General features: G+C 34.3%; 1 protein-coding gene across 2 annotated transcripts; it reads right to left on the minus strand.

Moving 5' to 3' along the window:
• Positions 1 to 99: 99 nt before the first annotated feature.
• On the minus strand, positions 100 to 19820 carry LOC128981954 (glycerol kinase-like). 2 transcript variants are annotated; one of them, XM_054400956.1, is made up of 12 exons: positions 19702 to 19820; positions 10798 to 10874; positions 10111 to 10369; positions 9368 to 9585; positions 7806 to 7915; positions 7110 to 7212; positions 5840 to 5950; positions 5169 to 5425; positions 4059 to 4264; positions 3150 to 3296; positions 2719 to 2805; positions 100 to 1548 (listed from the first exon to the last, which is right to left on the minus strand). In XM_054400956.1, exons 2-12 carry the CDS (start codon positions 10870 to 10872, stop codon positions 1454 to 1456), a joined length of 1668 nt encoding a protein of 555 aa, XP_054256931.1. In that variant the 5' UTR covers positions 10873 to 10874; positions 19702 to 19820; the 3' UTR covers positions 100 to 1453. The 2 variants fall into 2 exon arrangements, with proteins under 2 accessions (XP_054256931.1, XP_054256930.1); XM_054400955.1 differs by lacking the exon at positions 19702 to 19820 and adding an exon at positions 12232 to 12291.
• Between the last annotated feature and the right edge of the window lie 1409 nt (positions 19821 to 21229).

The raw sequence follows: 21229 nt of genomic DNA on the forward strand, positions 1-21229 counted from the left end.
ATTTGAGCTACGCTTTCATAATTCAAATAAAATCAAACAGACATAGTCGTCAATTATGGCTAATATGACAGCAGGCTTAAAGGTTGACAATAACAACAATTTGTAACAATAAAAATAACAACATTTATTTTAACGGTTGCCGTCACAGATATAAAAATGAACAATTCAGTTGTACATCTCAATATATACAAACGTTTTGTGAAAAGAACAAATAATACTGTATCAAAGTTTTGAGCTCTATAAATGCAACAGACTGTTTATAAAGGGTTGAGTATACCTACAAATAATACTGTTCTGATTTAGAAATGGAAACAGTTTCTTGAACTTTTACAGCAATTAGCAAAGTAAATCAATCAAGAATTGATAATTGAAGTCCATATTGTTTATCATGTAATCTAACTGGCAGATAAACCGTAAACATTAATCAAACACTGTGAAGTTGCAGTATATTGATTCTTGTATGTAATTTCATAGAAACAAGTATTTATAAAAAATGATATACAGTCCATTATTTATTTAAAGAAAACTTTACTTTTTATGACTCATAGCAGAAAATCACAAATTGAGTTAACGGTTAAAGCGTTTAAGGGGTTTTAAGCCCTTCACCATTGTTGTACACATTACTACAACTAAATCACTATAACCTATTTTACCCTGATTCTTACCTATTTTGACTATAATTAGTATGATACTAATTGCTAATATTACTAAATAAATATTACCCCTTGAATTGAAATAATGTTAAATCATATTGCACAAACTTCATTACAAAATAAGTACATAGATTGATCATATAGAAAAAATGTTATAACAAAAGCATAGATTCGTGGGTATTCATGGAAGTGATCTCCAACGCACGGACAGATTTTCCTTTATCTTTTTTATTTGTGATAGGTGGATCTATAATAAACTCTGAACCATTGTGTAATAGCTATTACATAGGTATTTGTCATCATCGATGATTCATATTATGGACTTTGCACCCAAACTTCTACAACAGAAGTTCATCACTTCAATCACTACAATAATTCTTGTGGGGTTTTCTGTCTAAAAACCATTGAAGGATTTTTCAGGTGAGAACTGTCTTTGAATTGGAGAGCTTTCTTAGCCAAAACATGCTTGCTCATTTTTGTATTCACCCATAACAAAAATGGTGCCAAAAAATTGGTTGGTGCCAAGCAGTAACTAAAATCCTTTTTATAGGTTATAGTTTATTAACCTAAGATATCTACAACAGTAACAAATAACATAAACCTTTTCATTTTTGGCACTTCTAACATTATGTTTTCCAAAACCAACCTTGGAAAATATCTTAAAGCTGTTTACCTAGTACCAAAGGGGAGTTTGTTTTTGTAAACGTACCTTAATGGATATGATTTGAATTAAGTACTAAACCGGTATTATTGCACTACTGGAATCAGCTGAACAGTTGTATTGTGTAACGTGCAAGCTATCATGAAGGAACAAGATGTGAGAGAGCCAACATGGAGAAAGACGCAAGCAGGAACATGGCCGGAGGTATGGAGGCAAGCAGTCTGAAGCGCTCATCTGTTGAACAAAAATGTATTACTAATCACAACCCTTCTATGATGTTGTTGATAATTTTTTATGTAGAATTTTCTTGTCCAAATGGGCTTTATATCCCTGTGCAATGTGCATGGAACGTGTCAAAAAAATCTAAGGGTTAGCTTGTGCAATACAAGAATGAACTGTGCTTATTCACAGTAAGGTACAGAGGAAACACTCTTATGGGACCAATTTTTGTGCTTTCAGCTCTGGTATGTTGTGCCACACATATACTTGTAACAAGAAGGAAGAGCCTGCACAGCAAGCACTGTGCGGAAATTCCTATTGCACATGGAACAGGGTCTTACACCGTGAGTGTTTTAGTACATGAGGGCAAGGGTCCTAGACACCAGGACTAGTTCTAGACACCACTGAATGTTTTCTCTGTATTTAGGCCTTATTTTACATATGATTTATTCAATTATAATTCTTTTGTGAGGTAGGCAATATTTTTTTACATGGATTTTTCTTGTGCAAATGGGCTGATGGAACGTGTCAAGCAAAGCTAAGGGTTAGCGTGTGCGATACAAGAATGAACTGTGCTATTTTTTTTAGCAGCACCAGGATTTGAACCCAAAATATCGCTGCCTTTGCTTTACAGATCTGATTTACCACTTTATTGCAAGTCTATCTCACCTTTTAACAAATTCACAAACTCAAATTCTGACTCAGCTTAACCCGAATTTTACAAAACAATTTTATGCCTTGAATATTGATACAAGTAGACCCATTCCCATGTTAAGCTGTGACCAGTTTCAGTATGATAATGGACTTTGTTAGATTGAGTCACCAACAAACAGCTGATGTCAGTTACTGATTGCTGTTGAATACACAAACGTTTCAATCAAGACAAATCGAATAGCTTTTAGTTTTAGTAAAATCAGAAGAGGATAGTAAGCCGTGTATAGGGTTTTCATGTGTCTTGGAAAATATGGTTGTCACCAGCTTTTCTCAGAGAAAATCTACAATTGTAGTCCTGTAAGACAACTAAATCTGGGTTTGGACAAATTAAATTATAACTTAGTGATGTTTATATTGATCAAACAACACAACAAGAGATATCCGTTCTCCTACATGAATATGATAACTGCCAAAGGCGTTAACATATCAAACAAACTAGTTCAGCATATACCTAAAGTACAATAAACATACCTGTCATAGCTTCTGATTTCTTGGTCGCTGCCCACCCAAGACTTCTTTGAACAGCCATCTTCCACTTGGTGTATCTCAGGTTGCGTTCTGCAGATGGTAGAGAAATTATTAATTATTACGTTATTAATAATGCTAGCTGTACTAGAGTACAGCAACCCCAGAGTTAGCAACTGACCAGCAGAAATTGGGGTGAATTGTTCTGCAATACTAAACTAACTTATAGAATTAAAAATGAAATTTAAAACCAACAAACTGAGCAATATAATACAATGAAGATACTGTTAAAAATACAACCAACGATGACATCATTCGTACATGTAATGTATAAGAAATACTGTATACAGTAATAGACCCTTTATTTCAATTCATTTTCTCAGGTAGCTAAATCGTTCTATTTCCTCTACTGAAAGTAAAGACAACAATTGCCTTACCTGGAGTGGATGCCGCAGGTAGGAACGTATCACCGATGTAGTCAGGACTGTCCTCTTCCTTGGTGAGATCCCATAGTTCGATGCCCTTGGCGTGACCGGCCATCAGTGCAACACCAAGTGATGTAACATCATCAGCACTCGACAGTACTGTTATACCACACATCAAGATTATGTATGCCACACTCGCTTAAACACATTTTATACTGTAGCTTATAAATATTGCCCTGTCATTGTTCATTGGCAAAGCTATTGAACCTACAGACAACTCTCTTAGTTCCAATCATCCTTGGTTGAAAAAGCTATCAGAAATATTTTAACTTTTGTTTATATAAAGTGGAGGATCAATTACCAAAGTAAGGTGAACTGAGTGTATCTCGGATAGTCAAAAACTCAAATCATATTATAATTGATCTTTGTAGCTTTGTTACTGACTAAGATCAGCTGTTTCATTAACCAGGATCATTTTTATTTAAAGCCCAATGATCAGAGACAGCTGGGTCCATTTTGAAACCATCAAAAGCTACTGAGTTTTTTTCAGGATCGATTTGGCTACCTTTGGTTAGGCGAGTACTATAACCACTCAGCTAGTTGTTAATTGATATAGACTTTACTGCGATCAAATGAGGTAATAAAATAGTAAAATGTTCTTTTAGTTGTAAAAATGCAGATATTTTATTAAACTTTCTGACCACCATTATATTTGAAAGACTTTCCCAACGCAAACCTCTCCTAATTTGGCACTGACAGTGAAATACTCTAATTTAATGTATAGTGTTTTTTGAGATTCTGTGCCAGATTGGATTCTTTACCAAACAGGTAAGCCGACAATCCTGACAAAAATCTAAAAACCTAAGCCCTACGCTCCACAAAACATAATTTATATGAAACAAACTAAAGTGGAATACTAACCGACAGGAATGCCGCAAATGTCAGCCTGCAGTTGCATCAGCAGCCTGTTGCAAGTGAGTTTGCCATCAGCCTGTAGCTTGGTAAGTGGTACTCCACAATCCTTGTGCATGGCCTCCAAGATGTCCCTGGTCTGGAAACAGATGGCCTCAAGTGCAGCTCTGATGATGTGGTTCTTGGTGGTGAACTGGGTCAGACCGCAGATTATACTGTCAACAAAATATTTCACTCAGTTTTGATTACCACTGAGCCTTACAAGCTAAATTACTTGGCTTAAAGAATTTTGTTAGGACGGCAGGCTTATTGGAATGGGAAAATATATGGTGTAATAAGGGGCGTTTCAAAATGTAAGAGCAGATTTAATCAATTTGTTACTTGAAACCTACTAATCGACCAAGTATTATTAGTATTGGATAGGACCAAGGATGAAGTTTCATTGTTGTGTCAGCTGATAAGTTGTTTTTTTTACACCAAATGTTGTTTCTTTTCATTACCTTTTCAGACATTTTCTTCAGTTGTTCAGGTTGTCTAGTGCTTGTTTTCTTGCACACACAACCAGTTTCCATGAATTTCCTGTGTCATTCTTGAATTTGTTTGTGCCAAGGTAGTTACTTAACTTATTGATGTTTGCGACAGCTTATGTTGTGCTTACATTGTATTAACTTTTTGCAAATTCCAGTAAAATTGTCGTAATTTTTCTACTTGTAAGACTGTAATGAAAATAAATTAAATTTTGTTGTGCAAGGTATAGGCTTCGTTACCATGTTGCTTATGTTGCTTATGATGTGTTATGTTTGGTAACACAACAAGTGATCAGCTGATAAAACAATGAAACTTTACTCTTTGATCTATTGATAGTAGTGACATGTAATATCTGTTCCTTTTGAAACAGCCTGTTTTATTCACAAAATCATAGCACACCATTTTCAACTAAGGGAAGTTTGAGTATAGAGTTTTTTCAGTTGCAATGTTGGCCAGGTAGTCGTTGACAATTTTTGGACATTAAACTTTTAACAGTTTCCTTTCTTTAATGTGTTCATAAAAGCTATGCTAACTAGTCAACTGTCTACAACGCAAAAGTGGAATATTTGCTCAATTGTTGATTGAACTCACCCTCTAGCGTCTTTCCTCCAGTACGGAGCGTACAGGCCGGAGAAGGCAGGTACGAAGTAGACGTCCCCTGCAGACAGCACCTCCTTCGCTAGAGCCTCTGACTCGGACACGTCCTTCATGAGGTTCAGATTGTCTCGGAGGAAGCGGAGCGCTGTACCTGCGACTGCTACAGACCCTTCCAGTGCATATGTGGCAGGGCTGTCCGGCCCCAGCTGGTAGGAGACTGTTGTCAGCAGGCCGTGAGTCGAGTGCACCTTCTGTGGAGAGATTTGATTGAAATAAAATATGGTTTCACCAATTTTGGTTAATTCAGGAAAATAGGGACATTACAAGATTTAATTGGATTTTCACAGTTCCGACTCACCAAGGTGCGTATTTTCAGACAAAGATGAGTGTGTAATACATGTTACGGACTAAGAACAGCTGTATCTTTATTCTTTAGCCTTGACTATTAATTTAAAACCATCAAAAAACTTTTTTATGAGGATTTTGGTGAAATCTATAGTTGCATACCTGTGTTTTAACATATATAACTACCGTTTTTGTTATTCTAAATACCATCATTAGGAAAATACTCCAGTAGGTACAATTTCGTTCAGTTCTATTATGAATTATGATGCATAACAGGAGAATAACTTAACTTAATTGCCTATCACCATACAGTAACCTGCCTTGTTTCCAGTGTTGTAGAGTAAAAAGCAGCCACTTCTGTATGTGTTCTTTGCTTGTCCAATCTGTAAACAGCGTTGACCAACGAGTGCTGAGTGCTGGTTACCAAGAATCTAGAAAAAGAACAAAAAAATATATGTGAGAAAATATTAACTTATAAAAAATAAATAGCAATCTGACACATACTTTCTCCCATTAGCTTCTCAACATCTTTTATCATGGGTTGTGACGGGCCTAAAATATCCAATATAGATTTTAAAATTATTAAAAGAGTTTGGAACTATTTTTTTGCGCGTAGGTCAAAGTGCGCATGAACACTAGTAAGGGCAGTCGTGATCGAGAGTCAGTTGAGAGGGAGATGCGCAACAGGCAACACGCATGCTGCGTCTGTTCAGTAAATACTTTTACGTTGTTTCGATTAACTCATTTTGTCAATGTTAAATCTTTTGTGAGCCCATTGAACAGTTAATATACAAGTTTATTGCATTTGTGCGTATTATTAAAAGACTCCCTAATAACCCGTTACAAGGTGAAGGTCGACATCTACGCTGAGCTACAATCTTGGTGACGACGCCGGAGCAGAAGACCAGACAGCGGAGACGCGACAGGGTAAGCGCCTAATTTTGTTAGCGAATTTCCCTATAGGGAAGTAGCTATTTAGAATTATGAGGACCATAAAATACTAATTTTAATCAAAACCGTCTTTTTCTCAAAATTCCGGAACTACAAATCAGTAGATTAGCAATCAACTCAATTTTTTTTGCTGAAGATAACATTTAACTGTGAGAACAACACAATTTGAGAAGTGTATAAGTTTTATACAAGTTGAATATCTCTGAACTTTGAGTTGTTTTTCCAACGAGGAAAAATCAACAAAGAAATCACACAGGACCAAGACTTTTTAAATTTATCTAAATCTCTCCCTGTCTAATACAACATGTATGGTATTTTCGTGATGTCACGTGCATGGTAGTTACTATGATGGAATCACAACAACCTCGTTATAAATATAAATTACACCTCACTCAAATTGATCATACATAACAATTTAATTCTGCTAATGTTACAGAAATTATTGCTATCAACTAAATTTTGTTCTTTGAACTCTAAACTAATAGAAGAGCCATTTGTTCATAGTAATTACTCATCTAGTTTAGGAATTAAGTTCCTATTCCCTGAAAATGCATTCAACCTTAATTTTCTTTCTTATGTTTGAAAAAAGGTAACAATTCAGAAAAGAACATAATGAGAAAAATCATGTATTATCCTTACCCCAGCAATAGGAATGCCTTTTAATGGTCCTAAGGCAATTTTTCCATATATTTCGGAAGAACTACAAATCTTCGGGAGGATTTCCATTGGAATGTTTAAAAGTCTGTAATAAAATGAACATTTAAATGCAGGAACAGGGTTCAAAACCATACAGTTAACACCACACTATTAATTTATTTCTACAGTTACCTGACAAAGTGAGCTTCCTTGTACTGATTATAGGACGCAAAGTAGCTAATTGCTGCATTTACTTACTTTTGCCGCACTAATTTTTCTTTGCCACTCTCCAGTATTCCAACCAAACAGTGTGATTTTATTAGGCACGTATTAAAAGTACGTTTAATAATAAGTTGGAAACACTTAAAGATACAAAGATTACGATCAGCTGGTGCAGCGTTTTCCATTTCGTTTAACGCTTGGATTTAACCTAACCTAAAAACATGTTGTATAGTGTTTGATTTGGTCCTAAGTAGCTCTTTTTCCCCTAGGAAATAAAAATCAGCTGGAGTCGATGACGTTGGATCAAATTTTTATTTTAAGCATTTTTTGTTTTAAGTGTCTTAGGACAAAAAAGGGTAAATCTAGAATTGTAAACATGAAGTATTGCCTCATATGAACTACTATATAGGTTGATGAGAGTATAAATTAAAAAAATAATGTTAATATTGTTTTGTGGTAAATTATAAAATTTCTTACTTGCAAGTCAATGGATCCCAGTCAAGTGTGTCCAGATTCATCAACATTGTCCTTGAAGCATTGGTAACATCAGTGATGTGAAGCGCTTCGCCGTTGTTTCTAGTTAGGTTCTGCAACAATCAACAACACGCATTCCTTAATAGACTCCTAGTTATATGTCAAAGCTTTAGTCGTAACAAAGACTATAAATCTTTAGTGATAAGCTTGTGAATCAGTAATTAATTCAAGGCATGTTAGAATAATGTGTAGCCTTGTTACTTAGACTAATTAATTGTTTCTTTAGCAAAATCCCAATAATCAAGGGCCACTAGGTTCAGTTTCAAGCCATCACAAACCTACTTTCGAGAACTAAAATATTAAATTATCATCTGTAGATCAAATTAATTAAACAAATTACCTAACAGTAATTCAGAGAGATCTTAAACAGTCCTCCAAACTAACTCAATGGTTTCCTCCTATGTCACTAGTTGAACACAAGTTAGTTTAGCTTTACCTGGTGGAAAATATTCTGCTTAAACTCAAACTTGACATAATTCAATGATTTTCCCCAAACTCATTTTTGTAATTTTATCTCTCTATTGACAGTTATGTTAAAACTAACTTTGATTAGTTAATGAAACGTATTTCTGATAAAACTAAAAATACTTGTGATACTATGAACTTAGATTATAAGGAAATGATTGTCAAAAACCTACAGGCTTGTGACAAAGTCGTATTTATTTACATAACATGATGACATGTGTGGACAAACTATCGACTACAAAGCTAACAATGATAAGATAGGCCTTGTAAAATTATGAAAGAGGAAGTCCAATATGAGGAAAGACGAGCGTTATTGAATTAGCTACTGTAGGCAGATTAACTATGTAGTCATCTGTTACAATTGTTATAAGATTACTTAATATAATACGGTGAAACTTAGATAATTCTAACACAAAGGTACCTGTAAGACAATCGAATAATCTAAAAATGACTTCTTGATCAGCATCGTACGTGTTATTAAATTTACTGAAAGTACATTAAAGTACTTCTAATGACACTTGTAATATATTTACACTTATAATGTTGACTCACAAGACGGTAAGTAAATATAAAATATATGGTAAAATGATAGATTTTCGATTGGATGATTGGTCAAATCGAAACCATCTTTTATATGTATTTACCGTCTTGTGAGTCAACAGTACAAGTGTGAATATATTATTATAATTGTGTATTAATTGTCATTAGACATATTTATTTTCATGTTCTTTCAGTAATTGAATAATCCATAAATCTGAATTAGACAGTTACACAACAAGAGGCTTACAAATGGAAAAGCAACAAAAACTGGATAACTTGATTGGAAAGAAAACTTGTCCAATTTCCAAACTCTAAACTTCAACGGAAAAAGTTTTAGCTGAAAAAAATTCTATCGTTTCTCATACAAAGTATGGAGGTTCACTGTGACTTATTAATTAATCGACAATAATCTACACGAGGGATGGCAGTTAGAGAGGGACGTGCTGCTTGTCTTTCCATACAAACACAAACATAAACGTAAACACTTTTCAACAACAAACCCAAGTGATCCAAGTGTCTATTGTTCCAAAGAGGCATCGTCCTTCGCTAATGGCCTTGCGAACAGCAGGAATAGTGTCTATCAGCCATCGCAACTTGACTGCGCTGAAGTACGGAGACACAGGCAGACCACACGACGGAACAAAGTAGTTCTTGTTGTTGTCCTGCAGCTTGGCTAGTATGTGGTCAACAGTCACAGCAGTCCTGATGTCTGACCACACTGTAACATAAGATTAACAGTTTATTGTAGCACCTTAGCAACCTAGGGTTTATGAATGTGACATAAGCGCAAGGAATTGAGTTTTAAGGATTTTTGTTAGGATAGGAGGCTTACCTAAATGGGAAAAACCCCACTCTGGCACAAGTAAATATTATCTAATTTATCTTGTACAAAATGTAGAATGTCTTACTGTCGCTGACAGCACTGAACACATCGCCTGAGTTGCCAAGCAGTTATGCTGCTCGCCTAATAATCACAGGATGCCGGTTTAATCCTGAGAAAAGCCAGTTACTTTTGCTAGTTAAAAACTGGGCTTAGCTATTCTTGGTCATTGCGATTTTAACACATGATTCTGACTAATAATCAGCTGGTCTGAGTCAGTAACAATGCTACACAGATCAACTCACTTTAATCAATATTCAATTTGTATTTCAATTCAGCTTGAAACATGCATCCAAGAGTGGGTTGCTGTCTCAAACAATTGATGATTGATAATTGAACTGTCAATTGTACAAGTCCACTTACAGATAGCATTGTAAAGCGGCTCGCCAGTCTCGCTGTCCCAGACGACCGTGGTCTCTCGCTGATTGGTGATGCCGAGGGCCGCTATGTCGCTCACCCGCAGCCCCATGCTAGGCATGACATCCGTCACATGCTCTATACATTGCTGTATAGCCGATAGTATCTCCTGAGGATCCTCCTCGGCCCAACCTTCCTGAGGACACTTCTGTACCACATCTAGCTTGTGCGACACCAGCTCCTTCTTGGTCTGTGAGGAGAACACCTGGAAACAGAAGGTTTAGGTAACAAAGGGGTTAAACAATACAATTTCTATCTGGAAAATAAATATTTAATGCGATGGAAAATAAACAGGGTATACAACATGTCATTGTTGAATTATACTGTGAGAAAACTAAACTACGATAAAATACTCTATCAAGTCACCAACCCTTTCACATGAGAATTAGCCTATTATTTATTTTACAATGTCTGATTTTTCTAGGTTCTGTAGATTTACTAGATGAGTGAAGCTTTAGCTTGACCACTATATGTCACTGGCATCATAATGTAGCTAAAACTGTAAACGATAAGTGAAATAAAGTTGATAGGCCAACAGAAATTTTATATTGTCCCTCAAGGCTTAGGAAATACATAACAATGAATGGAGTTTATTGAGAAAGAATAAAGTCTTACAAGTATTATCATACTTACCACAAATCTGATGGTTTTGGTCCCTTCATCTATGACTGCTATGAGAGGTTCTCTTTGAGCCTCTCCACCAGACATGTCTGTAAAATAACAAGTTTAATTTAGGAAACACAATATTTATTTCATACAGTGTTTCTGAATAAAGTATTTTACGCATAAAAAAAGAGTTAAAATACAAAACACTTATGACAGTTTTTTTTTTAATTTTTATTATGATAAAAAGTTAAATCCATTAAACATCAAAATCCCTAAAACATCCAAAATTATGTCTTACATACTACCATTAACTAATAATATACACTTTAGTACACATAATCAATGGTACTGCCTACAGCTTAGCCTCCTCTAATACATGGTTGCAGCAAGATAAAAGTGGCAACGTTGCAGTTTTGGCCTACTGAAACAGCTGTTGCTCATAATAGAGCAGCTGTGCAATGTTTATGTTTACACGTTTACTACTGCTATCACCAAGGCACTGTTGTATAATCAAGTCAATAAGCTGGCCGACGTTGACACACACCAGCCTTGTATTAAAGGAGCTTATGCCTACATACTTCAAACTACAGTAGACTCTCGCTCATCCGGATCAGCCTTGTCCGGACTCCCGCTAGTCCGGATAGGCAATCGTGATTTTTTTAGTGGCACAGTACAGTATAAGTCCGATTATCTGGTCTTAACAGGACCAAGACTACCTTGGATGGTCAAAAACTAGGATAACACATAGGTAAAATATACAGTACTGTATTTGCTTGACTCTCAATAGTCCGGATTTATAGTAATCCAGACCGGACGTCTGCCACATTAGTCCGGATGAGCGAGAGTCTACTTATCTTTTGTGCCTCACCTAAAGGAATTTTTTGAAATCTGAATGTATTCAACTGAACATAATGTCATGGACTAATTAACAAAAATAGACTTCTCATCCCATTATAAAATCTTAAGCTGTTTTTTTTATGTCTGGTTCATGTGGTGAACCGGAGTGCTAGTGTCAACAAAATTTAGTTTCTCTTTTTTTATGGTACATTTTAAGATTGGTCCTTTACTTTGTGGTTATAAAACCAGTGGATGTGCTATTGTTTATAATTATCGTTGTATTATTTGTCTGAACTAGTTTCAAAATACCTAAAATAACAAGAACAAATTGTAAACAAAAACACGCCCTTAGAGACACCGGACGGTACTAACATTAAAATTTACTTCTTGACCCATGACACATCTACCAAGAGAATATGCTTAATATATAACGTTAACGACTCCAATTTTGGTTTTATTTGTCTGCCTTAAAAGCAATTTTAACTATTGATACAATTCAGTTTAGTTTATTTTGTAATCAACTATGTCTTATAAAATAATTAAAAATATTTACAAGTTGCTAAACTATTTACGAGTCTTAACTCAAGTAAAATCACAGTTTGATAAAGTTAATATAAATCATACCGTTCATGATGTCTGGACACTTAGGTTAGCTGCAACTTAATAAACCAAAACAGAATTGATCAGAGCAAAGATTACATGTAATCTTTGATCAGAGTAATCGACCTTGACAGCTGTTGGCTCATCAAAGATGCAATGTATTAAATTTAGCCTTCTCTTGGACTACTAACAGTAGGAGACTAAAGGTTAATCATCGTTTAATGATAAGGAAAAGTTTGACCACGTGTCATTAATTTTATCCGATATCAAGTTTTCTCATAAATAAAAAAGAAAGTTTAAAAAAAATCAATGACAATGAATAAAATAGCTAATTAATAATTAGAACTGCATCAGCCAAATTCTTACTTTTAATTATTTCATTCAATTTAAAATAAAATAATTAAAAGTAAGAATTTAGCTGGTAATGCTGTTCTATAGTTAGTTTTTGTTATGAAAATAAAACAATTATAAAATAATTATTAAATTGTAGCAGTTTCAAAATTTGTTTCAATAGTTTAGTAACATATAAGTTCTATTTAAATTTAAATAGTGTTACGATTTTGGTATATAACCTTTTGGCACCATTTTGGCATTTAATTTCAAAAATGGAAATTTTAGGAATTTACATATCTTTATTTACCAAAACACACTGATGGTTTTTTATGGATTTCAATTTAACTGTTCAATTATTTTCTATTTGATTTCAAGTCAAATATCGTAAAATATAATTTATAAACAAAGTTAATAATTTTGAATTTGTTTATAGTTAGAAGTTAGTGATTTTGAATTTGATTAGTTAATTGACTGAAAGAAGTAGGACCTTGTTTTTTTTCATAAACTACCTAGTTTTTAAATTTCGAATAATTTAAACTAGGATTTTTAAAGTGGCAGTTCATTTTCAAATTGTTATTATAAATTTGGATTTTTAAAGGTCAGTGGATATTTTTGTAAAAGAAAAAATATCACGAACAAAATTAAAAAATAAAATAAAAAGTAGGTCTAAGGATAATAATAAAACAGACAAATAAATGTCTAAATTACACTTAAATTGTAATCAGGCTAATTGCATGAATAAAACGTAAGCCATACGTTATTGCAGTTGTCTACAAACTTGTACTATACAGTGCTATAATCTACGGTCCATCTTCTATTTTGCTATAACAATCAAAGGGTTTGGAAATTTATTGTAAGCCTATTCCTGGGGCATTAGCAAATTATTCCTGAAATATCCTCAAAGCAAATAACAGCTGAATTCAATAAACATTAAAATACAAAAAACATAAAATTAATAAAAAAATAAAATTACAAATTAAATCTAAAATAACCCCCGCCACAGCAAACCTACAGACTAAGCGAATTTCTATTTGCGTGATTTGAATTTCACATTAATCTATTTGAATACGGTAGGCCTAACATTAGGTTTAATGAGTACCTAGGTTTGCTGCAACAGGGAGGGAGTAAGTTACTGTGAATAAAGTGTGTGTGTGTGTGTTTTTTTTACTATCTGTTAATAACTTAGTTTTAAAATAAAAAAGTTCAACAAGAACAAGTTAGATCAAAATATATCCATAGATAAGGAAACTAAGCGTTTACCGGTACTTATTCTCCATAAGAATGGCAAAAAAAAATGGTTTGGAAAGAAATTGTGAAATTTTATATTTTTAGGGTCAACAATTAAAAAAACAATTTTAACCCCATAAAACCCCCATTTCCATAGTCCGACAATGCTGGTTTGTGAAATAGTTAGAATAAACATCGGTTTAGATGTTTGTACCAAATTTCATCAAAATCGGATCATTTTTACTTGAGTTATCGTGCTAACGGACATATATATATACACAAGTGAATTTGAATGGAAGGTGTTTTGGCCTCTAAGAACATCAAAACGAAAAAGTAAATTGGTCCTGGGTAGCTTATTCCTTAATTGGGAAATTCGCTATTAGATGTAAATTTTCTATGACTGGTGGTAGGTAGCTCTGTTTACCAGAATGATCATTTAAACGTACTTAAGGGTAAAACAAGTATTTTAGTATGATTTTGGTGTTCATTAATAAAACTGTTCAAGACAAATATCAATAAAAACTCATTGAAACTGAATAATAGCTTTGCCAAGCTTGGATTTCTATATAACTTAGGTAGGTAAGTTACGGTATATAAAGTTACGAGGTTTTTTAGTTTAACGTATCTTGAACATCCAATAGACAATAGACAATAGACAATAGACAATTCTTTATTCCGTTAAACAATATACATTGCAATAGGAAAGGTCAATACAATTTAAACTATAATACAATCATCGTTTTGTAAACATTAAACAAAAGTTTTACAATCTAAAAAATCTTTGGTAGAGAAAAAGGCATTTGCTTTAAGGAGTACAGAGATGGCTGACTTAAATTTGACATAATTGAGATTTCTTAATTCTAGTGGTAACTTATTGTATAACTGCAACTGTTGATACAAATGACAATTCAAGGTTTTACTTAGCCTAACATGGGGGGTGGACAGATCATTTCTATTTCTGGTTAAGTGTACATGACAAGAAGCTTGTGTAGAAAATGAGTTGATGTTTTGTTTTACATGGAGGAGGTTACTAAAAATATACAAAGAAGGCACAGTCATAATGTTTAGCTCTACAAAACTAGCTCTACAACAACCTCTAGAGGCAAGGTTAGCAAGTACTCTGATGGCTTTTCTCTGCCATCGAAAAACTTTGGTTACATGGGGGGAATTTCCCCAGAGACGGATGCCATAACTAATGAGTGAATGAAATAGACCATAATAAGTGGTAATCAAAGTATCCAGGTTTACAGACAATTTAAGTTTACGTAACAAGCCAACCACACGAGACAGTTTTTTACACAAATTAAGAATATGTGGTTTCCAGCTTAACTTGGAATCTAAAGTGAACCCCAAAAGTTTAACATCACTACTTACATAATCAGGAACTTGCTTGAGAGAGAAATAGATCAATTCAGTCTTTTCTTCATTTATAATTAAGTTGTTGGCTTTGAACCAAGATTTGGCACAAGTAAGAGCTTGAGACAAGTTCTGTTTTACATTATCAAATTCCAAATCAGAACACATTAATGTTGTGTCGTCCGCATAAAATACTGAAAAGGTTGGAACATTACAATACAAGTCATTTACATATATAAGATACAAAAAAGGTCCGAGAACGGAACCTTGCGGAACACCTGCTGATACATCAAGAAAAGTAGAACATTTGTTTTCAACAACAACCCTCTGCTTACGATTAGATAAATAAGATTTTATAAGATTCAACTCACTATTTCTTACACCATAAAAAGCTAACTTATCATATAATATTTGAAACGTAATACAGTCAAAGGCCTTTGTTAGGTCAATTAGGTTGGAGGCTACCACATGTTTATTTTCAAAGCTATTTACAATTTCGTTAACAACGGCTTCCAATGCAAGAACTGTGTTGTGATGGGGACGAAACCCATATTGATGTTTGTAAAGCAAGTTATTTACATTAAAAAAATTATAAAGTTGTAAAAACAGACATGATTCTATAATCTTACCTAATATTGGTACAATAGCAATAGGACGGTAGCATTCCGGTTTCATTCTGTCACCTTTCTTGAAAACTGGGGTCACATTGGTCATCTTCAGACAGTCTGGGAAAATGCCTTGAGAGAGAACTAAGTTAATTAAGAAGGTCAAGGGGTTGATAATAGAGTCACCAGTAGATTTGATTACATAATTGGACAGGCCGAAAATATCTTCACTTTTTGAATTGCTTAGACCTGAAAGAACTTTGGAGACCGTCTTGTTATCCACAGGTTTCCATCTGAAGCAGGAATCGGGTAAAGGCTTATTAAAGTTTTCCAGTAGATTGCAGTGGTTAACGTCACTTCCGTCTAAATCAGAGTTCAATTGAGCAGCTTTAACCGTAGTGGAAACATTTACAAAATAGTTATTTAAACTATCTGGGGGAATTGGTATTTCTTTTTTTGTTGTGACAAACCCAGATTCACTTCTGATAACCTTCCAGGCCATTTTACATTTGTTTTTAGCAGTCTTTATAAGATTATCATTAGCAGCTTTTTTCTCATTACCAATCTGCTTGTTATAAATCTTTCTGAATTCAATATATCTACACTTATCTTCTATATTATTAGTATTTTTCCATCTGTCATACATTGCAAGTAAAACCCTCCGCATTAGGTGTAATTGCGGTGTAAACCATTTATTAGACGCTGAACTTTGTTGAGGTCTACTAGCAACTTTCCTGGGCAGAATGTTTATTGAGGGACACATATCATTAAAACAGGTAGACAAGATATTTACAAAGAACAAAAATGCAATATTTACATCACTTAGTCTATAGAGGCTAGACCAGTCATATTGAGATAGATAGTTTATGAAGTTCCCAAGCCTATCACCCCTGAGAAGGCGAACAGTTTTTTTTTGTATCTTCACATGATAGTTAGTTTTACTTTTGTTACCATTACAGTAGTTGAACTTTGTCCATACACCTGCATGATCCGAGATGCGATCCTGGCCCAGTAGCGAAACTTCAAAGTGCTCAGGTGTAAGGTTAGTGTAAATGTTATCAAGGCAAGCCTTGAAACGGGTTGGCCTGTTGTTTGTGTGATAGAGATCAAAAGATCTTAGTAAATTTAAAAGTTCAAAAGACTCAGAGCTATCACTTTCAAGCAAGTCTACATTTAAGTCACCAGCTAGAATTAGGCACTCGCCAGAACTGATATATTTGTTAGTGACATGGAGCAAAAGTTGTTCCATATTTTCAATAAAGATATTGAAGTTCACATCCGGTGTACGGTAGACACATAGGATCACCATATTAAGATTGGTAAGTCTAATAGCAGCCCCCTCACAGACACTATCTTGGCAATACCTGGATATGTTGACACAATCATATGAGAAGTCTTTTTTTACATAGATAGCTGAACCCCCGAAGGAGGAGAGCCTAGCATAATAATCTGCCAGTACAAAACCCTCAGGAACATAAAAATTAATCTCTTCCTTACGGAGCCAATGTTCATTTATGCAGACAATATCCGCCGGTTTTTCCAGCAGTACTAACTCTAGTAGGCCTAATTTATTTTTCAAAGACCTAATATTTAAGATACAAATGTCAATCAAAATATTATTACTTGGTTCATTTTCTGAGGTTCGGGCATTAGTTGATTTTAAAGAAATATCTTCTATACCGGCCCGTTCTGTTTGGATGTTTGTACTAAAAAAGACCTATTGTCATTAGGCTTACTTGTGGAGTACTTATTTAGTCTAGGAGCTCGGTACTTTCCCAGAATACAACCTTCAGGCCAGAGATCTGGTGTAAGGAAGACCTCGGACATGTCAATCGGAACCCCCACTTTAAAGGAATTGTAGCTCGAGTAGCGAGATTGAATTTTCTCACATACATATTGTTCATCTTTGACTATCTTCAGGAAAGAGTTAATATCTTCACAGTTGACTGAGGTTTCTAGTCCAGAGACAAAAAGCCAAAATAACCTTTTGGCAGCTTTCAGGTTGCTGTTACTACCTTTACTAGTCCCATGTATAACAGTTCTAGGCTTTAAGGATTTTAGAGCTTCACTATAAGTTTTTGTTTGGGTAGATTGCTGTCCCTTATTTGAAATAACCAAGGGACTTTTATTATCAGACAAATGACTAGAGTTGCTTACCCTTTGAGGCCCTAGCCTAGGCCTGCCCTCAGACCTAGGTCTACTTGCCGACTGAGATTGACTCTTCTTGTAATTCACGGTTTGCCAGTCATAATTTGAATTTTTAAACACTCTCCCATTCAAGTAGTGCTCAGAACTTGGGTCATTTATGTTTATCAACTTTTTATGTACTTTATTAGTTGACCTAGATTGACGTTTATCACTTGATTTAGAATTAGAAAAGGCTTCTGCTACTGCTTCGTCTTCGTCATAATCGCAGTTGTCGTTGTCAGTATTGTCACCGCTTTTAGAGGTAGCGGACAGTTTTTCAGCATCAATGTCAAGGACATCCAAAGAGCTAGGAGCATCACCATGGCCCACAGAGTGAGAGTCCTCAGAGCATCGAATTGTCGGTTTGATGGTCTTTGAGGTAGAGGTTTTACCCTCTACAACGTTTGGATTTGAATTACAAGACTCAGCATGTTTATGATTCTGAATTATTTCTGATTTAAGGTTAGAAATCTCAAAAGAAAGCTGTAGATTTTTATCAGAAATACTTTCGAGAGACTTTTGAATAAGTAAATTGTCAGTTGATATTCCCTTAACAATCTGAACAAGACTTTTTACTGTTGAGTTTAAATTGATTATATCTTCTATGTCGACAACATAAGTAACCAACCTTTCAAGCTTCTTTCCACAGGGATCACAGTACCACCGAATTTTGTCCGCTAATTCCGTAATTTGGTCATACTCACTATTTGAAACTTGAACACATTCTGCATGATACCAAGTTTTACAAAATCCTTCACACTGAATAGCATTTTGCTCATCATTTACGATTGAATTACACACGGAACAAAGATTGATATCACCTTCTACTGTCGCCATCTTCAATCCAAGATTAATACGACTGTAAATAAATTAACTTAACACCCTCTAAGGAGAATTACATAAGTTAAGCAAAATTGAGGCATTTCAATAAATGCTCACAATTAAATAACAGTTAAGAACTATTGTTAACCATTATATGCACATTGCTTAAAACCTTATGACACTAGGCCTAACACCTTAAACTTAATTTAGGCATAATATAGGTAGGCCTACCACTTCTAATGAATTGTGGAGATTGTGGTGGTAAGTAAGTTTGTTGTGCTTGTAAGAATCGTTTGACTTAGAATCATTACAACAAATTTATCTTAAATACATCTTATAAGAGAATACATTTCCGAAGTTTCGATGTTTAAGAGAGGTCTAAGCTTAGAATCATCTTGTTGAGGAGTGCATACATAAACTGTCTAACCTAGCCCAAAATCTGCAGTCTCTGTATGACCTTATGATAGGGACCCTTCCTTAAACTCCTCCTGTTATCCTAACAAATCATAGACTTCACCTCCTGCCTAAAACTTAAGCGGAAATCTTATCTCACCACATTAAGCAAAATTTTGTACATGTGTATGGATTAAGTTACCATACATGGATTGTAAATAATTCCCAGTAAGTTATAATTACCAGTCCATGTGAGAAACCAACTGAGGCATACGCCTAAGTTTTTGTCTGATATTAAGGCCTAGCATTAAGCTAATTTTTTTATATTTTTGGAGCCAATCTTAACTTTTGGAAACTGTATTAAAACCTAAAATAAGATATAACTTAGTGTAAGTTGTTTTAAATCATTTAAGACATGTAGGCTTATTTGAATTTGAAATCCATTAACATAAAAAAGGCAAACCCGATTTAATAAAATGTATAGTTAATTAATTGTTAACCTTAAAGTAAGGTTAGGGAGTATTTATTAACTGAGAATTTAAACTATTATATTATTCCTTTTAATACTTACCTTGTGGAAGAAATAGACTACACGACAAATTAAACTTAATAATACTGGTCAAGACGGTTCACTGAACTGAACCTAATCACAGAGAAAATGACATTAAAGTAGTCGTCTGTCTATTTATTTACCAGGTTTGCCCAACAACAACCATTGAGATATAGATTATAACTGGAGTCACTACTCTCTGGTTAAACGTTGGAGAAAAACGTGCCACAGTTTTGGCTGGTTTGTTTTTGGTGTTTCGTGTTGTTAGGTTGGCCGTGTGATCGGTTGGTGGGATGCTGTCAAATAATTCCAATTCATTCTAACCTAACCAAACTATTTATTTGGGGTTATGACTTGTATCAACAATTTATTTAAGTTATTGCACGTTAAAACCTCTGTATTTAAAGTTATTTGAAACATTATATATTGTTTTTGTTTGATAGTAAATATAAATACTACCTAACTTATTTACCTCTTTTCAAGCTATGTGGTGAAAATAGGCTAGTCAAATTTCCTGGTTTGGAGATATTGGTTTAGGCCAATAGCCCTATGGCATTTGATTAAATAACGACTATCGGTTTATGATCTTGTTAAAATGGGTTGCTCTTGCTCGTAAAATAAATAAATAAACTTATATTTCAATCATAATGTTGAGTTGGCAGAGTTTTGTTTACAAATGTATCAACAAAACAGGATGACGCCATCTTGATCTTGCCTCTAATTTGACAAGTCCCACCAACCCGATCACCCGGCCAACCTAACAAAACGAAACTCTGAAACAAAACCAGCAAAATCAGAGGTACGTTTTTAAAACACAGAGTGGTTACTCCAGTTATATTATTATAGCTCAGTGACAACAACAAACTGTAACTGATAATAAAATGTTGACAGCAGTGATGCCACCCACCACTCTGACTATTGACAAATTTTTTTCAGTTTGTTGGTTTGTTTTAAAAAATTGATCATACATTAAAACGTTGATTATAGAAAGTTTTTACTGTTAATTAATTAAGTTTTACTCCATCAACAAACATAACAAATGTGCGTCCTAATATAGAGTAAGAGTAATCTAATTAAATGATAAAAATTCCAGTTTTGTCTTCTTTTGAACTTTGAAGTGAATCATGGTTCCATACTAAGGAAGTTACTTTTGGAACCCATTTTTTAGCGAATTTCCCTATAGGGAAGTAGCTATTACCGTAGGTGGCAAGGTAAGACCTAGACCCGGGACCGATTTACTTTTCATTTTGATGTTCCCAGAGGCCAAAAACACTATTCGTTCAAATTTTTATATATGTATATATTTATATATATAGACTTATATATATATATATATATATATATATATATACGTCCGTGAACGCGATAACTTGAGTAATTTTTGTCCGATTTTGATGAAATTTGGTTTAAAGGTGTAAAGCGGGATAAACTTGAATGAGTTCGCGAACCAGCACGATCGGACCATGGGAACTGGGCTTTACGGGGGGTTTTATGGGGTAAAAATAGGTTTTTCTCACTTTTGACCCTCAAAACACAAAATTTCCCAATT

The sequence above is a fragment of the Macrosteles quadrilineatus genome, unplaced genomic scaffold, assembly GCF_028750875.1.
Source record: "Macrosteles quadrilineatus isolate MER2022 unplaced genomic scaffold, UCM_ALF_1.0 Scaffold_60__1_contigs__length_738512, whole genome shotgun sequence".
Taxonomy (NCBI): domain Eukaryota; kingdom Metazoa; phylum Arthropoda; class Insecta; order Hemiptera; family Cicadellidae; genus Macrosteles; species Macrosteles quadrilineatus.